This window comes from Chlorocebus sabaeus, chromosome 11, assembly GCF_047675955.1.
Source record: "Chlorocebus sabaeus isolate Y175 chromosome 11, mChlSab1.0.hap1, whole genome shotgun sequence".
Taxonomy (NCBI): Eukaryota; Metazoa; Chordata; class Mammalia; order Primates; family Cercopithecidae; genus Chlorocebus; species Chlorocebus sabaeus.
In genome coordinates this window covers 3,925,335-3,944,277 of record NC_132914.1, presented here as the reverse complement: position 1 = coordinate 3,944,277, position 18,943 = coordinate 3,925,335, and the positions used below count along the sequence as shown (strand labels likewise).

Below are 18,943 nucleotides of genomic sequence, written 5' to 3'. Positions count from 1 at the left end.
GGGGCGGCAGTGACGGTTCCTGCCTGCCAAGCGGGGAAAGCAAGGTGAGGCCAGGGCAGGTCCTCCTGAAGATGGTGGTCACTCCTCATTCCCCTCTGCTCCCCATTCCTTTGCAGCTGGAAGGTCAGTGCACAGCCCTGCATCATGACAAGCGTGAGACCAAGGCTGAGAATACCAAGCTGAGACTCACCAACCAGGAGCTGGCCCGGGAGCTGGAGCGGACCTCCTGGGAGCTCCAGGATGCTCAGCAGCAGCTGGAAAGCCTTCAGCAAGAGGCCTGCAAACTCCACCAGGAGAAGGAGATGTGAGTCCAGCCTTTGTCCGCTCCTCTGCTGTCCTCCAGCACCACCCCCCACTATGGGCGTGTCCCCTCGCCACTCAGAGACCCTGTCTCCTGGCCTGTGAAGTGTGGATTTGGGCTTGTTGCTCCCTGAGACTCTTCTAACACTCTTCTAGGATTCTGACCCTGTGAAGCAGACCAGTTCTGTGTCCAGCATTGCCTGGGATTGACAAGAAATGTACAGCCCTGTTCTCAGAAAATGCATTCTGTGATTAGAAAGACATGTTATTCCACAAACAAATAGGAGGGAGTCTGTGGGCAAATGCTGAGTGAGCAGACCGACCCTAGGTAACTGTCGTCGTGTAGAGACCTGGGAGGCCAAGGGGGACCAGAGGGAAGGAGGAAGACTTCCGGGATCAGCATATGATCTGACGGGGCATGTGTCACTGTCCTGGACTCGCCTGTCCATCTCTGCCCATTTTTTTCACCATATTCCTCAGATTCAACTGTGTGGTCCCAGTAGGGGGAAACCCACATCTCTCAGGGCCCGACCTGCCAATGGTGTCCAGCCATGGGGGTTAGTTTACTAGGCAGAGGCACACCTGAGGCAGAATCAAGCCTGGGTCTGCACCTTAAGCTGGAGGAGTCCCTGAAGAATCAGCCATTTATCTTGTCTTGGTAGTCTTAGGTTTTAGAACAAATGTACTCTGAGGCTCAGGGCAGAGGACTCTTCTTTGTTTATTTGTATATTCATTTATCCAAAGAGTCAATGACTTCTTCATTTGGCAAACATTTATTCTGTGCTAGGTACCATGCTGGGCATTCAATATATCTCACTTATGTCGATCATTTGACATCCTCTCATTTGATCTTTAAATCATCCTGGGCCAGGCGTGGTGGCTCACACCTGTAATCCCAGCACTTTGGGAGGCCGAGGTGGGCAGATCACGAGGTCAGGAGTTCGAGACCAGCCTAACCAACATGATGAAACCCTATCTCTACTAAAAATACAAAAATTAGCCAGGCATGGTGGTACATGCCTGTAGTCTCAGCTACTCGGGAGGCTGAGGCAGGAGAACAGCTTGAACCTGGGAGGCAGAGGTTACAGTGAGCTGAGATCGTGCCACTGCACTCCAGCCTGGGTGACAGAGCAAGACTCTGTCTCAAAAAAAAAAAAAAAAAAAAAAAAAAAAAAAAAAAAAAAAAATCCTGGTGTGGCAGGTTCTGCTATGATCGAGGAAGAAACTAAGGTTCAGAGGTTTAAGTAACTATCCCAAGATGCCAAGAGTTAGACACATCTTGCCGATTTTCCCTAGAGAATAACAAGCCTGCAGAAAATATCCTTACAAGAGTTGGACTGGCTATCATTTACTCACACATTCGTTCATGCACTCTTCATTCATTCATTTATTCTGAAAAAAGTAATTGTCTGCCTGATCCTGAAAGGTACCAGGTAGTACTGAAAGTGTGATTTTAGGGAAAAGGGCAGTGCTACGTACCAGAACTTGTTTTATAGATGTTAACTCCCCTTGTTCAGAAGTGAAGGTGCTCACTCTGGGTGGCTGCTGGCAGGATTTTGGTCCACAGGCCTACATAAAACTGCTGTGCTGGTTTGACCTCTGTGTGGAATCCTGTACCGTTTGGCGCTAATTGCCTAGGGTAAAAGGAAGGAGACGTGTTTGGGCTGGAAATTTCACCCTAGTAAGATGTCTCCAGTTAAAACAAAAACAAAAACAAAAAGCCCCCAAGTAGCTGACTTAAATTAAGCCCCTCCATCCCAATTCTTGGATGACCAGTTGTGGAAGGACAACATATTTCACTGTGAACAAGCAAAATCAGTTCCTCCTCACTGAGAACAGGTCAACAAGGTACAGGCGTTTAGCTTTACAAACAGAATTAAGGATGCAGGCTCTTAAAATTCAATCAAGCTCTAAAAGCAACAAACATCTGAAGGCACAAGCATTAGAACAGCAAATGGAAATAAACACCCAGTGCTGGAGCATCACATCACAGCATGAGGATTCAAAGCTTTCTGAAGTCTTATCTTAATTAACCAAGCCAGAGACACAATCTCTGGAGGCTGGGAATTGAAAAAGAGGGAGGGAGGGAGGATTGGGAGGAAGAGAGAAATATGACTCCAGAACCTTCACAACTTGTATTCAAGAAGCTTGAAGTTTCTTGTGTAGCCGGGGAGCATGCTGGGGCCTGGAGAGCGTGTCCCGTCCAGGGAGGCCGGGAGAGCAGTGCAGCGAGAGGCGTGGCTTGTTCTCCATAGAGCAGGGTTGCAGACCAGCAGATGGAGAGGACTTTGATGCTCTGGTTCACCTGGAGGAGTCCCTGAAGAATCAGTCATTTATCTTGTCTTGGTAGTCTTAGGTTTTAGAACAAATGTACTCTGAGGCTCAGGGCAGAGGACTCTCCTTTGTTTATTTGTATATTCATTTATCCATAGAGTCAATGACTTCTTCATTTGGCAAACATTTATTCTGTGCTAGGTACCGTGCTGGGCATTCAATATATCTCACTTATGTCGATCATTTGACATCCTCTCATTTGATCTTTAAATCATCCTGGGCCGGGCGCAGTGACTCACATTCATTTTATACATGAAGAGACCGAGGCTCAGAGAGGTGTAGTGATGGGCCCAAAGCCACGCAGCTAGTTCGTGCTGGATGACAGGGACAGAGCCCGGTTCTCCTGATAGTCCCGGGCTCTCCCACAGGGTCTTGCTGCCTCGTGCTGCTGCAGAGCAGCTGGGAGAGGAAAAGGTGGAGCTGGGAGGTAAACAGGCTTAGTCACTGATCAGCAAGAATTCCGAACAGGCAAAATTAATTTTCTGATCTCTGAGGATGCTCAAGTTGGCGGAAGTAGATTTTAAAATGAGATAAAGAAAGAACTATCAAGCAGAGAGGTCATGTAAAGATGAAGGTCAGCTGAGAAGCAGCAACTCTCTGTTTATTTTTTAATTAACTTTTATTTTGAGTAAGTAGTTATGACAAGGCACGCAATTCAAAAGGCACAAAAGGTTATATGCTCAAAAAGAAGTCTGTGTCCCCGACACAGCCCCGATCTGCAGTCATCAGAGCCACTGGTCATGGTTTCCTGTGGATCCTTTCAGAGTATGCTGTATGTATATGCAGGCAAAGATACCTATATGTGCGTGCACACACGTGCACACGCATGCACACACACACACTTTTCCTTTATAAAACAGTAGCATATTAAGCATACTGTTCTGCATTTACATTTTTCACTTGACAATATGTCTTGTGAAGTGCTCCATAGCTCATCCCTCCCCTAAAACAAAGCCAACAGCATTTCCCCTAAGGGTAACCATAAACGCCTCACCAATTACCACTCCAAACAACTGCAGGTTCTTTCCCTTTCCGTTTACATATTACCCACGTATACACTTTTAGAACCTCTAGGTTAGAAGGAGTTTAGAGGTCATTCAGTCAAATACCTGAGTGTCTTTTTTTTCAGAAGTGACTTTCCTTTGTTGACACAACAATATATTTCTGAATATATGTGTGTATATATGGATGTACAAATATCCAAGCAGATATATGTTTACTAGACAAACAGAACAGTACATGTATTCACATGTATTGCTAATACAAATGTGTGTATATATAGCTCTGATGGTCACTGGTGCTGTGTATGCAGAGCCAGAGAAGACTTAGAATTTGGGAACTGGCTATTTGGTAAAATACTCTGTGAGAACCCAGACCTTAAGTCCCTGGTGAATGATTTTCCTGAGCAGAGGAAAAGCTGTGAGCTCCTGGCCACCCCTGGAGAGAGGCAGGACACAGGGTGGGGTGGAGGGACCCTAAAGTACAGCACCAGGATCTTCAGCTCCCAGGGCCCAGAGTCGGGAGCGGGCAGCTCTGCTCACAGAGCGCTCATCAGAGCTGAGTCCCGGACAGGGGTTTAGAGACCCAGTTTGGATGATGGGAAATACATTGTTTTTCTTCAAGTTGAAATTAAATATAATCGGTAATAAAATGCCAAGAATTTGCATCTCTGCAGGAGCCAGAGAAGGATTGTTGCTTAATTGGAATTGTCTGAGTTGAACTTAGAATTTCATTCAGCCTCTTATTGCTGTAAATTGACTTTACAATTATTCTATAAAAGGGGGAAAAGAGACACATCAGGCTAAAGGAATCAGGTTATTAGGAGCTTGGCAGGGGAGTCCTGTGGACCAGCATGTTGGTGCTGTTTCTGCCAGCTCAGTAATGAGATGGATGGGGTGGCAGAGGGGTCCTTGCCCAGCCCAGTGTGTGCACAGCCTGGCAGCCCTGACAGCCCATGGGAAGTGACGCCTGTATCAACTTGCGAGATGCTCCCTATGTGAAAAGCTGTGCTGCAGTTTGGAAACGTGGAACTATAGACCCTTGTAGTAAGATAGGAGAGCGGTTAAAAATCGTCTAAAGCATGGTATAGAACAGAGAAGGAAAAATGAAGACAGAATTGTGAAGTTAAGCCAGTTTCCCAATATCACCCAATTTCTTATTTTTTTCCTTTCCTTTCTTCCCTGAGTGATGCTGAAGACCTCCCCAATTACCACATCCTTCCTTCCTCTTTTATTCTTCCTTCTTTTCCTCCTTCCTTCATTCTTTCCTTCCTCTCTTTCTCCTTCCCTCCCTTTCTTCCTTCTTTAATCCCCCTCACCTCTTTTAGTCTCTCTTTTCTTTCTTCCTCCACCTATTTGCCGATTACACCTCCAAGCCAGGCGCTGTGTCGAGGATATCAATGTAAACAAACCAGACACAACCCTAACCTCCCCACCTGAGTTGCCCTCTAGTTGCCCTGATTCACAGCCTCCCTGCTTCTCTCTCCCCTTCCTCACAACTCCTGTTACAATTAACACATTTGCAGAGTGATATAAATGATTATAATAGATACATTCAATCTCTGCATTACAGCTGGATCATAAGTCAGAGAAATGAAGGCCCAATAGTGAAAAGTCCAGATATCTGGGGACTTTGGGAGGAAGGTGGAAAAGAAAAGGTGATTCTTCCAGAGCTCCTAAAAGCATACCGCGCCAGCCTCTGGGTGGGGCGAGAATGGGAGGGAAGGTAATACAAATTCTGCTCTCACCCTTCAAGATCTGGCTGGAGAAGAATATTGATTCTAATTCCCTGAAGTCTGGATAGGATAGGGCAGTTTGGAGCCTGGACAGACTCTTTAGTGACCATCCAGCCTATTCATAGGTGGCACGTGAAGTGGCTGTGGAATGAGCTGGGTCTGGGGGTAGGAGGGGACCCTGGTTCAGTCACGGATTGTCTGCGTGAACTGCAGAGACAGCAGACTTCTCTGATGGTCACAGTCTATAAATTGAGGGTAAGTTCACCTCCCAAATTGGACACATGCAATGCCCAAAGCACTTGCATACCACAGGAGCTCTCCAAGAGAAGGCCACCTTCCTCCAATGCCCTCCGTCCCCAGCGCGGCATCACCTGCCAGTCTCCAGCATGAGGGGTCTGGGCATCCGGCTTCCACCTGGGAGCTCACCGCAGTGTGTTTGCCTCCTCCTCAGGGAAGTGTACCGTGTGACGGAGAGTCTACAGCGCGAGAAGGCCGGGCTCCTCAAGCAGCTGGATTTCCTAAGGTGCGTCGGTGGGCACTGGCCTGTGCTGAGAGCACTTCCCAGAAGCCTGGGGTCGGAAGGACCAGTCTGAGGGTCATCCTTGCCTACGTGCTGGAAAAATATGCCTGTGGAGAGCGCCCTCATTCCCTTGGTCCCCAACACAGTGTTTGGACCACTGAGTAGCCACTGTGTTATGTTTGGTCCATTTACACATGCGCCCATATCCAGTTTATTCCTCCTGGTGGGGAGGCTCTGCCCCACTCTTCTGAGTCCCTCACAGGACCATGCTTGGTCCTGGATCACATGGGAGCGGAGCTGGGTTTATTGAGCATTTAATCTATGCCAGAAATATTATCTCTTTCATCTTCAGCAAAACTGTTAGGTGAGTAGGGCGGTTAATTCACAGGAATTAACTGACGGGGAAGTTGATATTCGAAGAATGAGGTAAATTTACCACAGGCAACGCAGCTCCTCGCTGATAGGGCCAGAATGGAAATCCGTAACTCGGCTGCGTTCTGTTCATGTTTGTTGAATGAGTAAATGAATCGCAAACAGAGCACCAAGAAAAAGCTTCCTCAGCCTTCAGAGACCCCCAGCAATAAATTCAAAGTCGACGGGTCTGGAATGTGCACCACCCTCCCCTCCTCAGAAACACAAACCTGTGTGGGGAAAGATAGCAGTTTTGGTGCTGCCCGTGATGTTTGTAAGTCGCCGCTGGGCACCTCTGGGGGAATGGTGAGGAAACAGAAGGACTTTGGGTTCTGATTTTTGAAGTGCAAGTGGTTTTGAATCACTTCCCAGTTATGTTATGAAGGTTTTTGTTTTTGTGAAAGCAAGGGATGCTCACTCTGTCTGGCATCTATGATGCTACCAAATGGAAAAGTGCTTCAACCTGAATGCGTTGCAGATTGACTGTGCTCAGTACATGATTCGGTCAGGCCTCCAGAGCCAGGGAACATGCAGGGGGTTCTGAGGTGACCAAGTTGTCATCCATTTGCGAGAAGGTCTTGATTCTTAGGAAGCCTTTAGTAAAAGGAAGAGAACAAAATGTATAAGGACAAGTTTGGGGTCTTCTTTTTCTATCGCATTTAGGAAAAAATGAAAGGGTAGATTCAAAGAGAATGCGCAGGGGAGAATGACAAGGCAGCTCTCTACAAATACTTACGGGTCTTTTTAATGGAGGCTAGCATTTGTGCAGAATCACAAAGGGCCTGAGGCCTTTCTGTGCCATCGATCCAGGGTTACCAAGCTTAAGTCCCGCTGGCTAATGAAAGCTGAGAGCTGGAGGGAAGGCCTCATGGCACATCTCTCCCTCACAGTGAAACCACCAGGAATCAAGGGAGAGAGAATGCTGCAGTGGGCGTGGGGGATAGCGGGAATATCGGGGGAGGGCAGGGGTGGGATGGTGGTGGAATCAGGACGACAGCTGGGGTATGACGGGGGAGAAGGGCTGCCATCCGAAGGACAGTGGGTGCAAACACGAGCAATTTCAGGGCACTTGATTAGGAACAAGCACTTTGAAGCTGGATCTGATTCAAAACCCAGCACTTCCTCTCATTAGCTTGTGTGACCTTGGACAGTTGACTTAACCAATCCGAGTCTTAATTTTCCCCATGCCTAGCTTACAGGGTTCTTTTGAGAATAAGATGATACTTGTGAGTAGGAATTACAGTAGAGCAGCGATGTGAACAAAAGCAGATACGTTTCTTTAAATACTGAGGCTTCTGTATGGGGATGGCCACATCCCCATAAAGCAGGAAGCCACAAAGGAAGAAACAGCGCAGCATGCTTTCCAAAAATGGTGGGACTTTCCAGGTCTCCCAAGGTCCTCGCTCAGGTGCAAGGGTGCTAACTCACAGCTGCGTGCCGAGTGAGGGTCCCTCTGGCATGAGCAGCTCACTTTGCCATTCTCAGGACTTGTAAAATAACCTCCCTGTCCCTCTGACTTGTTCTGAAGGCCCTGGCTGTGTGCCTGCCTGTTCACCTCATGCAGGTAACTGAAAACCACCCTGGCACATTCTAATGTTTTCTGCAAGACTGGCGGAATTGGAAGTCCGTTGCCCTGGTGGTGACTCCTCAGGCCCCACCTAAAATCTCTTTCTATGGTGTACAACACACTTAGCAGAGCGCCTGGCCCACAGTAAGTGCCCCCATAAATGACAGCGATGTGATGATTAGGGCCTAACCATGGCTGTGCCCTCCCTTTCCCTTCAGAAGTATAGGTTTGTTCAGAGGCCACTGGCCAGAAGAGTCATAGAATCACAAAACTGCTAAGCACTTTGAGGTCATCTGGCCTGCCCTCTCCACCTCTTGTGTTAATGGATGAAATTCCCAGTCGTGAACCCCAAGTGCATTCCGCCGTCGCACAGCAGACCCAGTCAACTCACTTTCCCAACGGCTCCTACTTTAAGTCCTGGAGAAAAGACTCCTCCTTTTCCATCCTCACGCTTGCTCCTGTTTCACAGCTGGAACCATTCGTTAAGAGCCTCTTCCCATGCCCACGTCTCTGCCTTCTTCTCTGTGACGGTGGATGTACTCCCCATGCTCGTCACAGAGGCCACCCCCAACCCCTGTGCCCAACTCACACTCTAGAATTAGAGCCTGTCCCTTCCTGGCTCCTCAAGGACTATTCCAGCGTTAGTTCTTTCTCTCCTCCATTGTCAGTTTTATCTCTTTTGAAGATACCTACAAAGGTACTCTATTGTTTCTTGTCTAACATCTCTTGTCCTCACTTCCCCAGCCAGCTACTTGCCATTTCTTCAATCCCTTTACAACAAAATGTTCAGAGGAGTTGTTCACATTCACTGTCTCCACTCCTTTTCTTCACATTCTCAACCCACCAATCAGGCCTTTTCCCCCCTGCTGTTCCACAAAAACAGTTCTTACCCCAGTGGCCAGTGACCTCCATGTTACTAAAAATATTCCCAAGTGTCAGGGCCCCACGCTTGCCCCCGGCAGTCTATTCTTAGCACCACATCCGGGGGGATCCTTTGAAAAGTGGAGCCAGATCTTGACATTCCTTTGCCAGCTGCTTCACCCTCACCACCCCCAGCCCCTTGGCTTCATATCTCATTTGGAGTAAAAATCAAAGTTCGTACAGTGGCCCACAGGGCTGTGAAGAGACAGGTCCTGACCACCATCCACTTTTTCTCTGGCTTCATCTCCTAACTACTTACCCTTTGGGCTCTCTACTTCCTCCTTTCTGTTTCTTGCTCACACTAGGTGTATCCCAGCACAAGACTTTGCCCTAGCCTCTCCTCTGCCTGGAATGCTTCTCCCACTCCTTCAAGGTTCTGCACAAATGCTGTCTTGTCAGTGAGGGCGTCACTGACCACCATAGTTGAAATACTGCTCCACCCTCTGGCTTCTTTTACTCCACTTTCCCGCTTTAGTTTCTCAATAACAGATATCCCTCCACTAAAATACAGGTTCTGTGAGGCAGGAAGGTTTTGTTTTGGTCATTGGCGTGACCTTGACGGCTAGAAGAGTGCCTGACATGCAGTGGGTGCTCAGAAGCATTTGAGTGAATGTGTGCATGCATGCATGAATGGATGAATGAATGGTGCACAGAGAGAAAGTAAAGAGGGAGCCCAATGGGAAGCTCCCAAGTGGAGCTGGAATGCTGGGGTCCCCTCTGGAGGTGGTGCCCCTAATAGTGGGAGAGGCCATGCATCATCCTGATGGGCCATGGGTGTCTCAAGGGCATTCAGTCTGTCCCCCATGTCGGTGTGTACCTATCTGTACACACAAACTATCCTCTGCCATTAATCACATCCCTGCGGAAGGAGATTCCACAGACTCCCTGGTCTTCCACACCACACCTTCCCCTGCACCCATCTGACTAGCGAATTGGCTGCCGTTGGATCTGTCAACTGCAAACTCCGTGTTTGAATAGATTCCCCTTTACCATCCACAGGGAAAGGAACAAGCACCTTCGGGATGAACGAGACATATCTTTTCAGGTAATTGGCCAGTTCTCCCTTCCCTGTGGGGGACCAAGGGCTGTGGTCCACTGGACAGTCAGATCCATGTCGAGACTGGCCCAGCGATGTCCTGACACTTGGGATCTATTTGGCAGGATGATAGCATAAAAACGTTTTGCAATTAGTAAAAATTCAGGGTGGCCTGCTGGGTAACAGTGCGTTAACAGTAACGCAGTTTCCTCTTGTCACAACAAGACTAAAATATTTGGGAGGGTCGCACATTTCTTGGATGCAGAAATGATAGTTCTATCCATGAGATGGCGCAGTTGAAATGTCATTATCGCTTCTAAACCAAAATGCTCACAGCTTTCTTCTTCATTTAAATTTTTATCTCACTGAAAATTTTCCTTTTTATACTGTCATAGACCACATTAGAAATGTGTATTTCACTGTTTTCATACTTGATTTTATGAACAATTTTTCTCTATCCTATAGGGACCCCTACTCTTCCATACCTGAGTACCATGTCTCTCTCTTTCTCTCTCTCTCTCTATATATATGTAGTATATATATAGTGTGTGTATATAATGTGTACGTGTGTGTGTATATATGTATGTTTTTATATATATGTATATACTTTCCTAAATGACGTGAAATCCTATATTTATTTAAAGGCCTTCACTGTGGACCACATTGGCTAAAACCTAGGATTCCATGCTGTTACTCATCTTCCCCTTTAGACAGGAGCCACTGGGTGCTCTGAAGGGAAGAAAACTGAAGGCCAAATTGATTGATGTGACTTCCTGATTATCAGGATGACCATCCTACGAATTTCATGTGTGTCCCTGGGCAAGTCATTTACCACCTTGGACCATGTCCCCCACTGTCACATGAGGAAAGTGAATTCCCATCCCCACTCCATACAATAGGAATCTTTGAGAAAGATTCTTGGAAAGGGGATGTTATGTATTGGACCCTTAGCTGAACAGTGACCTAGATATGGTCAGCAGAAGGTGGCTGATTTGCCCTACATTAGATCTGACCTGCTTTATAATCGCACATCCCTGAGGGACCGGATTACGCCACGGTTTCTTTTCCATCACTTACTGGCAGCAAACATCTCTGCCACCCACCTATGTGTACTATTAGAGCAAGACTTAAGCCTACACATGTTTGTGTGATGGTGATAATGGTTATCATTGTTTTAGAAGTAACACTGAACTTACTTTAAAACTTCCAACCAAATGTCACCCTAATCCCTTCACCTCCCTCCCCTTTACCTGCCAAACTGATTCTGCTTTGAAAGGGGCATGGAATTACAGAACTCCTGTGGGGAATCAAAGAAAGAGGGACAAACTGAATAAGAATTGAAGATGAATTTGGAATCAGCATAGCCATACCTTCCGGGGCCCTGGGAGCATTGCAGCCCCTCCTCTCATTAAGGATCATTGGGAATCATGGGATGGCTAATTAACGAGAGATATTTCCTGCAGTCTAACTCCCCCGCCTCATCTCCTGGAAGACGTCTGTCAGGGAGCATAGGCAAAGGGGGTTGTAAACCCCTGCTCCACCCAGGTTCTGCGTTACAGATGTTAGTAATTTATCTACACCCAGCCTACTTCCACCAAAAAGCTGAACTGCCTTATGCTACCCAGGAGTTACATGGACAGAACACTGAGTTAATTGATCCTCCTGGCTAGTTACTTTCTCATTACATCTGAGACTTTAGAAATAAAAAGCGATTGGAGCCATACAGTAGAGTGTGAATTAAAGATTCACAGAGTTTTTTATACCTGTAAATATTTTTTCTTTTTTCTGTCTGACCAGGCGTGGTGGCTCACTCCTGTAATCCCAGTACTTTGGGAGAGTGAGACGGGAGGATCACTTAAGGCCAAGAATTCAAGACCAACCTGGGCAACATGGCAAGGTTCCATCTCCACAAAAAAATGAGAAAATTAGCCAGGCGTGGTAGGGCGCCTATAGTCCTAGCTACCCAGGAGGCTGAGGTTAGAGGATTGCTTGAGTGCAGGAGTTTGAGGCTGCAGTGCGCTGTGATCATGCCATTGCACTCTGACCTGGGAGACAGAGCAAGACCCTGTTTCAAAAATATATATATATTTTTTTCAGAAGAGATAAATGTTTAATGCGTATTTTCTATGCGCATTAGAAATATGTATAGAAAATATGCATTAAACTCTTATCTCTTCTTTTTCCTTTTACAAATGATCAGTGCTCCTGTGAATAACAGGATGGACCCCAGGCTATAAACTGTGTATTTGTTCATTTGATGAGATAACTGGAAAGGAGATGGAGAGATTCTGGTAAGGGATGATGGCGAAAGGGAAGAGTGGGTAAATGCTAACGGGGTGACCAGAACACTGCTTACTTCCTTCAGAGTTTTGTGTAGAGCCTAGTCTATGAGGTGGGAACCTTGAGCCCTTTTCTGTTCAAACATCAGGGCAAATAGGCATGGATCTAAGGGCATTTTGTGTTTCTACAGAAAAATAAGGCAGCCAAGGCAAACACAGCTGCTTCCAGGGCAAGCTGGAAAAAGAGATCTGGCTCCGTGATAGGCAAATATGTGGACGGCAGAGGGATTCTTAGGAGGTAAGTCATCTCCACTTGCTCATCCCTTCTTTAATGTCGGGCTCATTGAGAGCTGGCTCTGGGCCCACACTCAGTGCCTGCTGACCCCTTGAAAGGTGAGGAAACTGAGGTCAGCTGCACTCACTCCCCTCAAATCTTGGAACACATTTCCCTCCCTGTTCTAACATCCAAGCCAGAGGGTAATGTGCAGAGCAAACCCCCCAGGACAGACCATTGTCTTCTGAGGCTGCCCCATCCTATTGTGTGTCTGCAGAGAGGGACTGTGTAGCAGCAGAGGAGAGGGGTCAAGGGAGAGAGAGATGGAGTGTGTAGCTGGGTAACACTATTGTCGCTGAGCAGAATGGATGCACTCGGTTTTGGGTTTTTGTTGTTGTTGTTGTTGTTGTTGTTGTTGTTGTTTGAGACAGTCTTGCTTTGTCGCCCAGGCCAGAGTGCAGTGGCACGATCTTGGCTCGCTGCAACCTCTGCCTCCCAGGTTCAAGCGATCTTCCTGCCTCAGCCTCCCAAAGAGCTGGGATTACAGAGGTGCGCCACCACGCCCATCTAATTTTTGTATTTTTAGTAAAGACGGGGTTTCTCCATGTTGGCCAGGCTGGTCTTGAACTCCTGATCTCGCTATCTGCCCGCCTCGGCCTCCCAAAGTGCTAGGATTACAGGTGTGAGCCACCGTGTCCGGCCGATGCACTTGGGTTTTTAGGAACATGACTATATTGGCTATGAAGGTTAATTAAAGTGTCAAATAGAATCTCCAATAGTTAACTCCTTTCACAGACAAGACTGGGGCCTGTGCTTGACAGATCGTTTCAGTGACTTATATTTAATTAACTCAAACGTAACGCATTTTGTTGGTCTTGGGCAGCACATGATTGAGCTTGAGTACCCAAGGGTTGGCTCGTTGCTCATTCAGAGACAAACCAGTCCCCTGCCCGCTCTTCGTTTTGGCATGTGCTGTGTCCACATAGATGGCCACAGAGAGAGAGAGACACCTGACCCTTCAGTATCAGACCCAGAGAGACCTTGAAGACTGCAAGCATGAAATGAAAAGATATGCAAAGGGGAAGTGACTCTGGAGATGTAAATCAGCTCATCAGTCAAACCTTTGGGCCTGATCATCATGAATTCTTGTTCTAAATAGCTGAATAATGAGATACAATTTGGGAGCCCAATTTCTGCAATAGTGATTGGCCCGTTGGTTCCTCAGAATGGAATGGATTGACTGATTGATTGAACAGACGTTTACTGATTACCTACTGTGTTCCAGACATTTCTTTTGAGTTCCGTAAAGCCTCCAAAAATAAATTAGACATGGGTCCTACCATTAATCTCCGTTATGAAATGCTCACTTAATACATATTTATTGAGTGTCTACTGTGTATGAGGTGCTGTGCTATTTGCTGGATATACAGTAGTGAGCAAAATGGACCTACCTCTGTGTCATTGAATTTCTGGTTGAGTGGAAGAAGCAGACAATAATCAAGTAAGTGACAAATTGTGAGCCCCGAATTCTAATGCAGACTTTGCCAAAAATAGCTGCTGTCCCTACTAATGGCAGAGAGCACTTGGTGGTAAAACCAAAAATGAACTCAGTCATGCCATGATGCAGGTATTACAGAATGGCAGTAGTGGTTGAGAATTTCCCAGATAAAAAGCTTTTTCCAATAAATGCTTTGTTTTAAGGCCTATTTAAGTGGCTATTTCTTTTCTGGTTGCAAAGCCTTTGAAAAAACATGCTGTGTGTGCATAGTTGCTCATGTGTACACAGAAATATTCACTTTGGTGTGTATAAGCAGAGTAAAAGTAGATGGGAATACCAGTTGTGTTCTAAAACAAATAAGCACTTTATAAGCTTGATACAATATATAGGAAGTTTGCTGGAAAGAAGACATTTGGCTTTTTAAAAACTGTTTTTGTAAGTCAAGGAAAAGGTGCTTTAATTGCCGCAAATCCTTTATTTTTATATCAGGAAATCCAAACTAATTCACCCTTTCTGCAAGCAAGCACTATATTGTAATTTGCCTTTCAGAATCGCAGTTAATTTCAGGATGGTGATACTTGCTTTTTTTTTTTTTTCTTTTTCCTTTCTACTGTTGATCTTTAAGAGTAATATATATTTTAAATCAGGGAGCAAAAGAAAATGTATTTCTCTGTTCTGCATATTCTGTGTCCTTCATTTAGTTCCTTTATCCTTTGGTCCTATCGCCCCATTGCTTCATCCCCATTCCATTTTCTTTTCTAGTCTGCGTGCATGTGTGCGTGTGTGTGTGCATGTGTGTGTGTGTATTTGCATGTGTCTGTGTGTGTTTCAATTCTGAACTTAGGGTCCTCCCTGTCAAACTTCCCTTAAGACAATTTCTGTGAGGCCTTTGCTCTCAAAACCTTCTGAAAGTACAGACTCTGCATTGACCCCCACATCCAGTTCCCTCCTTCCCTGCACTGCCTACAGCTTCTCCTTGCCCTTAGTGCTCAAATGCTTCTAGAAGCAAGTGTGTGCTTAGGTCTCTGAGACCATTTACTCCTGATTCTGACTTCCAGGGATACAGAAAGAGGAAGAGAAAGGGAGAGGAAGGAGAGGTGGATGGAGATGCTCTGCCTGGTTTTCTTCTGACCCAAAGCCTCCTGTCCAGGGGGCAGCTGCCTGTGCACCAGCAGACCTGCTCTATCTGGAGGTGGGGGGCCCTCCCAAAGCAACAGCACCCCTCACACTGCTGAGGATGTTTTGCAAACGTGTCTGTTTTTATGTATTGTCTTATTTGTGAATAGACAGAGCAGATGGGCCACATTTTACAGCAAGGCCTGAAGAGTTGAAGTGTCTTACCCAAGGACACACAGTTAGTAATGGCTGGCGCTGGGAGCAGAGCCAAGGCCACCTGCTAATGTTAATCAGGGTGCTTTGTATCTGAGTCTGAGACTTCTTTCTTTACAACCTTTCCTTCTCCTTCATAGCAGTCTCACAATTTGTAAATGATGTATTTATTTGTGTCATTATTGCTTTAGTCCCCCACTAAATCAAGTATTCCATGAGGACAGGAATTATGTCCATCTGTAAATGGCATCTGTACTTAATGCTTGGTCGTCATCATCATCATCATCTGTGTCATCATCTGCCTCAGCAGGGGCAGCAGGCACTTAGTGTAAGCGTGTTGAGTGAATGAGCTGCAGAATGCTGGCTGGTTTGTTCTTCCCTTTCCCAGAGTGCTCTTCTCCAAAGGCGTGATGCTCCCTGGTTATCTGTTTGTCACAAAAGCCGTCATGCAGCCCGTGTTGAAATATTTTGTGAAATCCTCCCAACTCTTCTCTCTTCCCCGCCCCAATAGCCAGTCAGAGGAGGAGGAGGAGGTGTTTGGCATCCCAAGGAGAAGCTCCCTGGGCCTGAGTGGATATCCCCTAACAGAAGAGGAGCCAGGAACCGGGGAGCCAGGGCCTGGGGGTCCATACCCCCGGCCTCTCCGCAGAATCATCTCCATTGAAGAAGACCCCCTGCCCCAGCTCCTGGATGGCGGCTTTGAGCAACCCCTGAGCAAATGCCCAGAAGAGGAAGAGGTCTCTGACCAAGGGGTACAGGGACAAATCCAGGAGGCCCCACCCTTGAGACTCACCCCCACATCCCCCCGAGGGCAGCCTGTTGGAAAAGAAGCCCTGTGTAAGGTAAGGGCTCATCCTACTTTGGTTCACGGACGTCGTTTCTATGATCCGTCTCTTGCATTTGAGGCCAAGCGCCCGGAGAGGCAGCTCAGGAGGTCAGATGCTGCAGGTCCCATGATTCACCACATCTGTCTCCTCCAAATGCCACTTTCCCCGGCTTAGCTGAGTGTCATGCGGGGAGACTCGGGGGTCCGGATAAATTCTCCTTAAACCTCCGTTGTGTTTGGAATAACGCTCAAAATCCTAAGGAAATTGAACACTCGAACAAAGGATTCTTAGCAAAGCAATTTTACTTCTGCGCAGAGGGGTGCCTCCTTGGCCGGTTGCCATGAGAGCACACCTGAACGAAGGGGCATGAGATGCATGTTTATTTCTGATGCAAGTCCTGCCCTGTACCCTTTCCCCATTGGCCGGGGTCAGGTCGTACAATCTAAACTAATCCTGGTTGGCTAAACATTTGATTTTTTTTTTTTTTTTTTTTTTTTTTTTTGAGACGGAGTCTGGCTCTGTGGCCCAGGCTGGAGTGCAGTGGCCGGATCTCAGCTCACTGCACGCTCCGCCTCCCGGGTTTACGCCATTCTCCCGCCTCAGCCTCCCAAGTAGCTGGGACTATGGGCGCCCGCCACCACGCCCAGCTAGTTTTTTGTATTTTTTTAGTAGAGATGGGGTTTCACCGTGTTAACCAGGATGGTCTAGATCTCCTGACCTTGTGATCCGCCCGTCTTGGCCTCCCAAAGTGCTGGGATTACAGGCTTGAGCCACCGTGCCCGGCCTAAACACTTGATTTTTAAAGATAGGGTGAGCACGTAAAAGAAAGTGGATGGAAAGGGCAAGGGGTGTCTGTAATGAACCAGAAAGTTCGTCCTCTTTCCAAATAAGGAAAAGAATGTGAGCTGGTACTGATAACGCTTGGTACTGTGGTGTGCCTGGGCATCTAACAAAGGCAAGAAGGAAGAAAAGGAGAAAAAAAGCTGGGGGAAGGGGGGTACTGTGAATTAAAGAATAAAAGATTGATCAGATTATTTGAAAAGAAACCTCATCATATCACACAGTTGTTTGCCCCATTCCCGACCCTGTGCCCTCTTTTCTGACTCGGATTCAAAAGCATTAATTGAGCACTTACTTAGGATAGACTGTATGCCCGGTTCCTAGCATGCAATTTCATATACTTTTAAAGTTGCATGCTTTGTACCTGCCCTTAGCAGAGCCAGGCCCTGCTGTAGAAAGTTTGCACACCATCATTTTTCTCTTGGTTCTTAATCAGCGAATCCCACTTTCATTCCGACATGCCCTGCCTGCTCCTCTCTTCAGTGTGACCCTGTACTTCCCACCAGGCCTTCCTGCTAAATTCTGTAGGAAAAGGGAGACCATATGAAAAGTGGCTCCCCGGCTCATGGTGATAGATGCTCTTTGCCTCGTTTGGGACTCAGGCCTCGGAATAGGATCCTTGAGTCCTCATCCTGCACTCAGCCTTCTGGAACAGCTTTGGAACCATCCACAACAGTCTGAAAGAGGCTCCTCCCTGCACGCCGCCGCAGCCATTGAGAACTGAGCCTTTGCCACCTTGAACTTTTCCCAGTGGCTGCCTTAGGGTGTGAGCTACCGAATGGACTTCCTGGCATAGGTTACCGTTCTCAGACCAGGATTAAGACTCATGCCTGCAGATGACTCCTCAAGGGCCCTGGTGCAAGGGGAGAGTGGAGAGCTGGGTGGCACAATGTGGGGTCCCCCTCCCTCCTGCATGCCCTTCCACATCCCCTTCAATGCACAGACCTACACTTGCTGGCAGTGGGTACAAATGGGGTCTTATATAACTCCAAGATGTCCCCCTAAAATGTGAAAGAAGTGTCATGAGGTCAGTATGGGAATGAAGAAAAAGGCTCAAGCATCTGCTCAAACATCTGCTATGGCATTTTATCCTCACCGCTATCTGATGAGTCAGGTCGTACATTTATTCTCCCCATTGACAGATGGGAAAGTTGGAGCTCAGAGGGGAGAGACCAGGCCCACAGTGATGGGGAGCCCAGCCCTCCTCACCGAGCTCTCTCACTTCTGTGCCCACTCCACGAGGTCCTGCTGCCGTCGTGCTGGGGACAGAACTGCATCAGGGAGGAAGTACGATTTACTAGCAGCCACACCACAGCTCCAGCAGGGAAGGTATGCTCATTTGAAGGCTACGGCAAGGCAGGCCCTCCCATATAAGGCTGGTGAGGTGTAAATTGGTACAACCCTTCTGGAAACCCATTTGGTAATATGAATCAAAAACTTAAAAATAGCATATCCTTTGAACCGGCACTTCTACTGCTGGAAATTCTTCGTAAGGAAGTAACCAAAATCAGACAAAGATTGAACTCAAGAATGCAAGAGTTATTTATAATAGCAAACAGTTGAAAGAAAAATGTCCAATAATAGGGACATAAGGCATAGTATATTAATTCACTAGAATATTATACAGCTGTTAAAAATATTTTCAAAAATCTTTAGTGACTAAAAAAATTGTAAGTTAATATATGATAAAGTAGGATAAAATTATATGTATCTTAAATTTCTATAAATAAAACAAAGATGATATTTTAAAAAGCTGAAAGGAATGCATCAAGATATGAATTGTGGGCTGGGCATGGTGGCTCACACCTGTAAAAGCAGCACTTTGGGAGGCCATGGTGGGAGGATAGCTTGAGGCCAGGAGTTCAAGACCAGCCTAAGCAACATAGCAAGACCCGGTCTTTACAAAAAGTAAGAAAATTAGGCAGAAGCGTTGATGCATACCTGTAGTCCTAGCTGCTCCAGGGTCTGAGGCAGGAGGAGTTCTGAGCCCAGGAGTTCAAGGCTGCAGTGAGCTGTAATTGTACCACTGCACTCCAGCCTGGGCAACAGAATGTGACCCAGTCTCTTAAAAAA

At 46.8% G+C, this 18,943-nt stretch overlaps 1 protein-coding gene across 3 annotated transcripts in view; it reads left to right on the top strand.

Annotated features, from left to right (window-relative positions):
• CRACR2A (calcium release activated channel regulator 2A) overlaps positions 1-18,943 on the top strand; it is a 92,833-nt gene that overhangs the window by 52,196 nt on the left and 21,694 nt on the right. For all 3 annotated transcript variants that reach the window (XM_073020394.1, XM_007967265.3, XM_073020395.1), the window contains 5 exons: positions 117-304; positions 5,820-5,891; positions 9,787-9,832; positions 12,294-12,400; positions 15,715-16,045. In XM_073020394.1, coding sequence (XP_072876495.1) covers positions 117-304; positions 5,820-5,891; positions 9,787-9,832; positions 12,294-12,400; positions 15,715-16,045 — 744 coding nt within the window. The remainder of the gene's footprint in view (positions 1-116; positions 305-5,819; positions 5,892-9,786; positions 9,833-12,293; positions 12,401-15,714; positions 16,046-18,943) is intronic.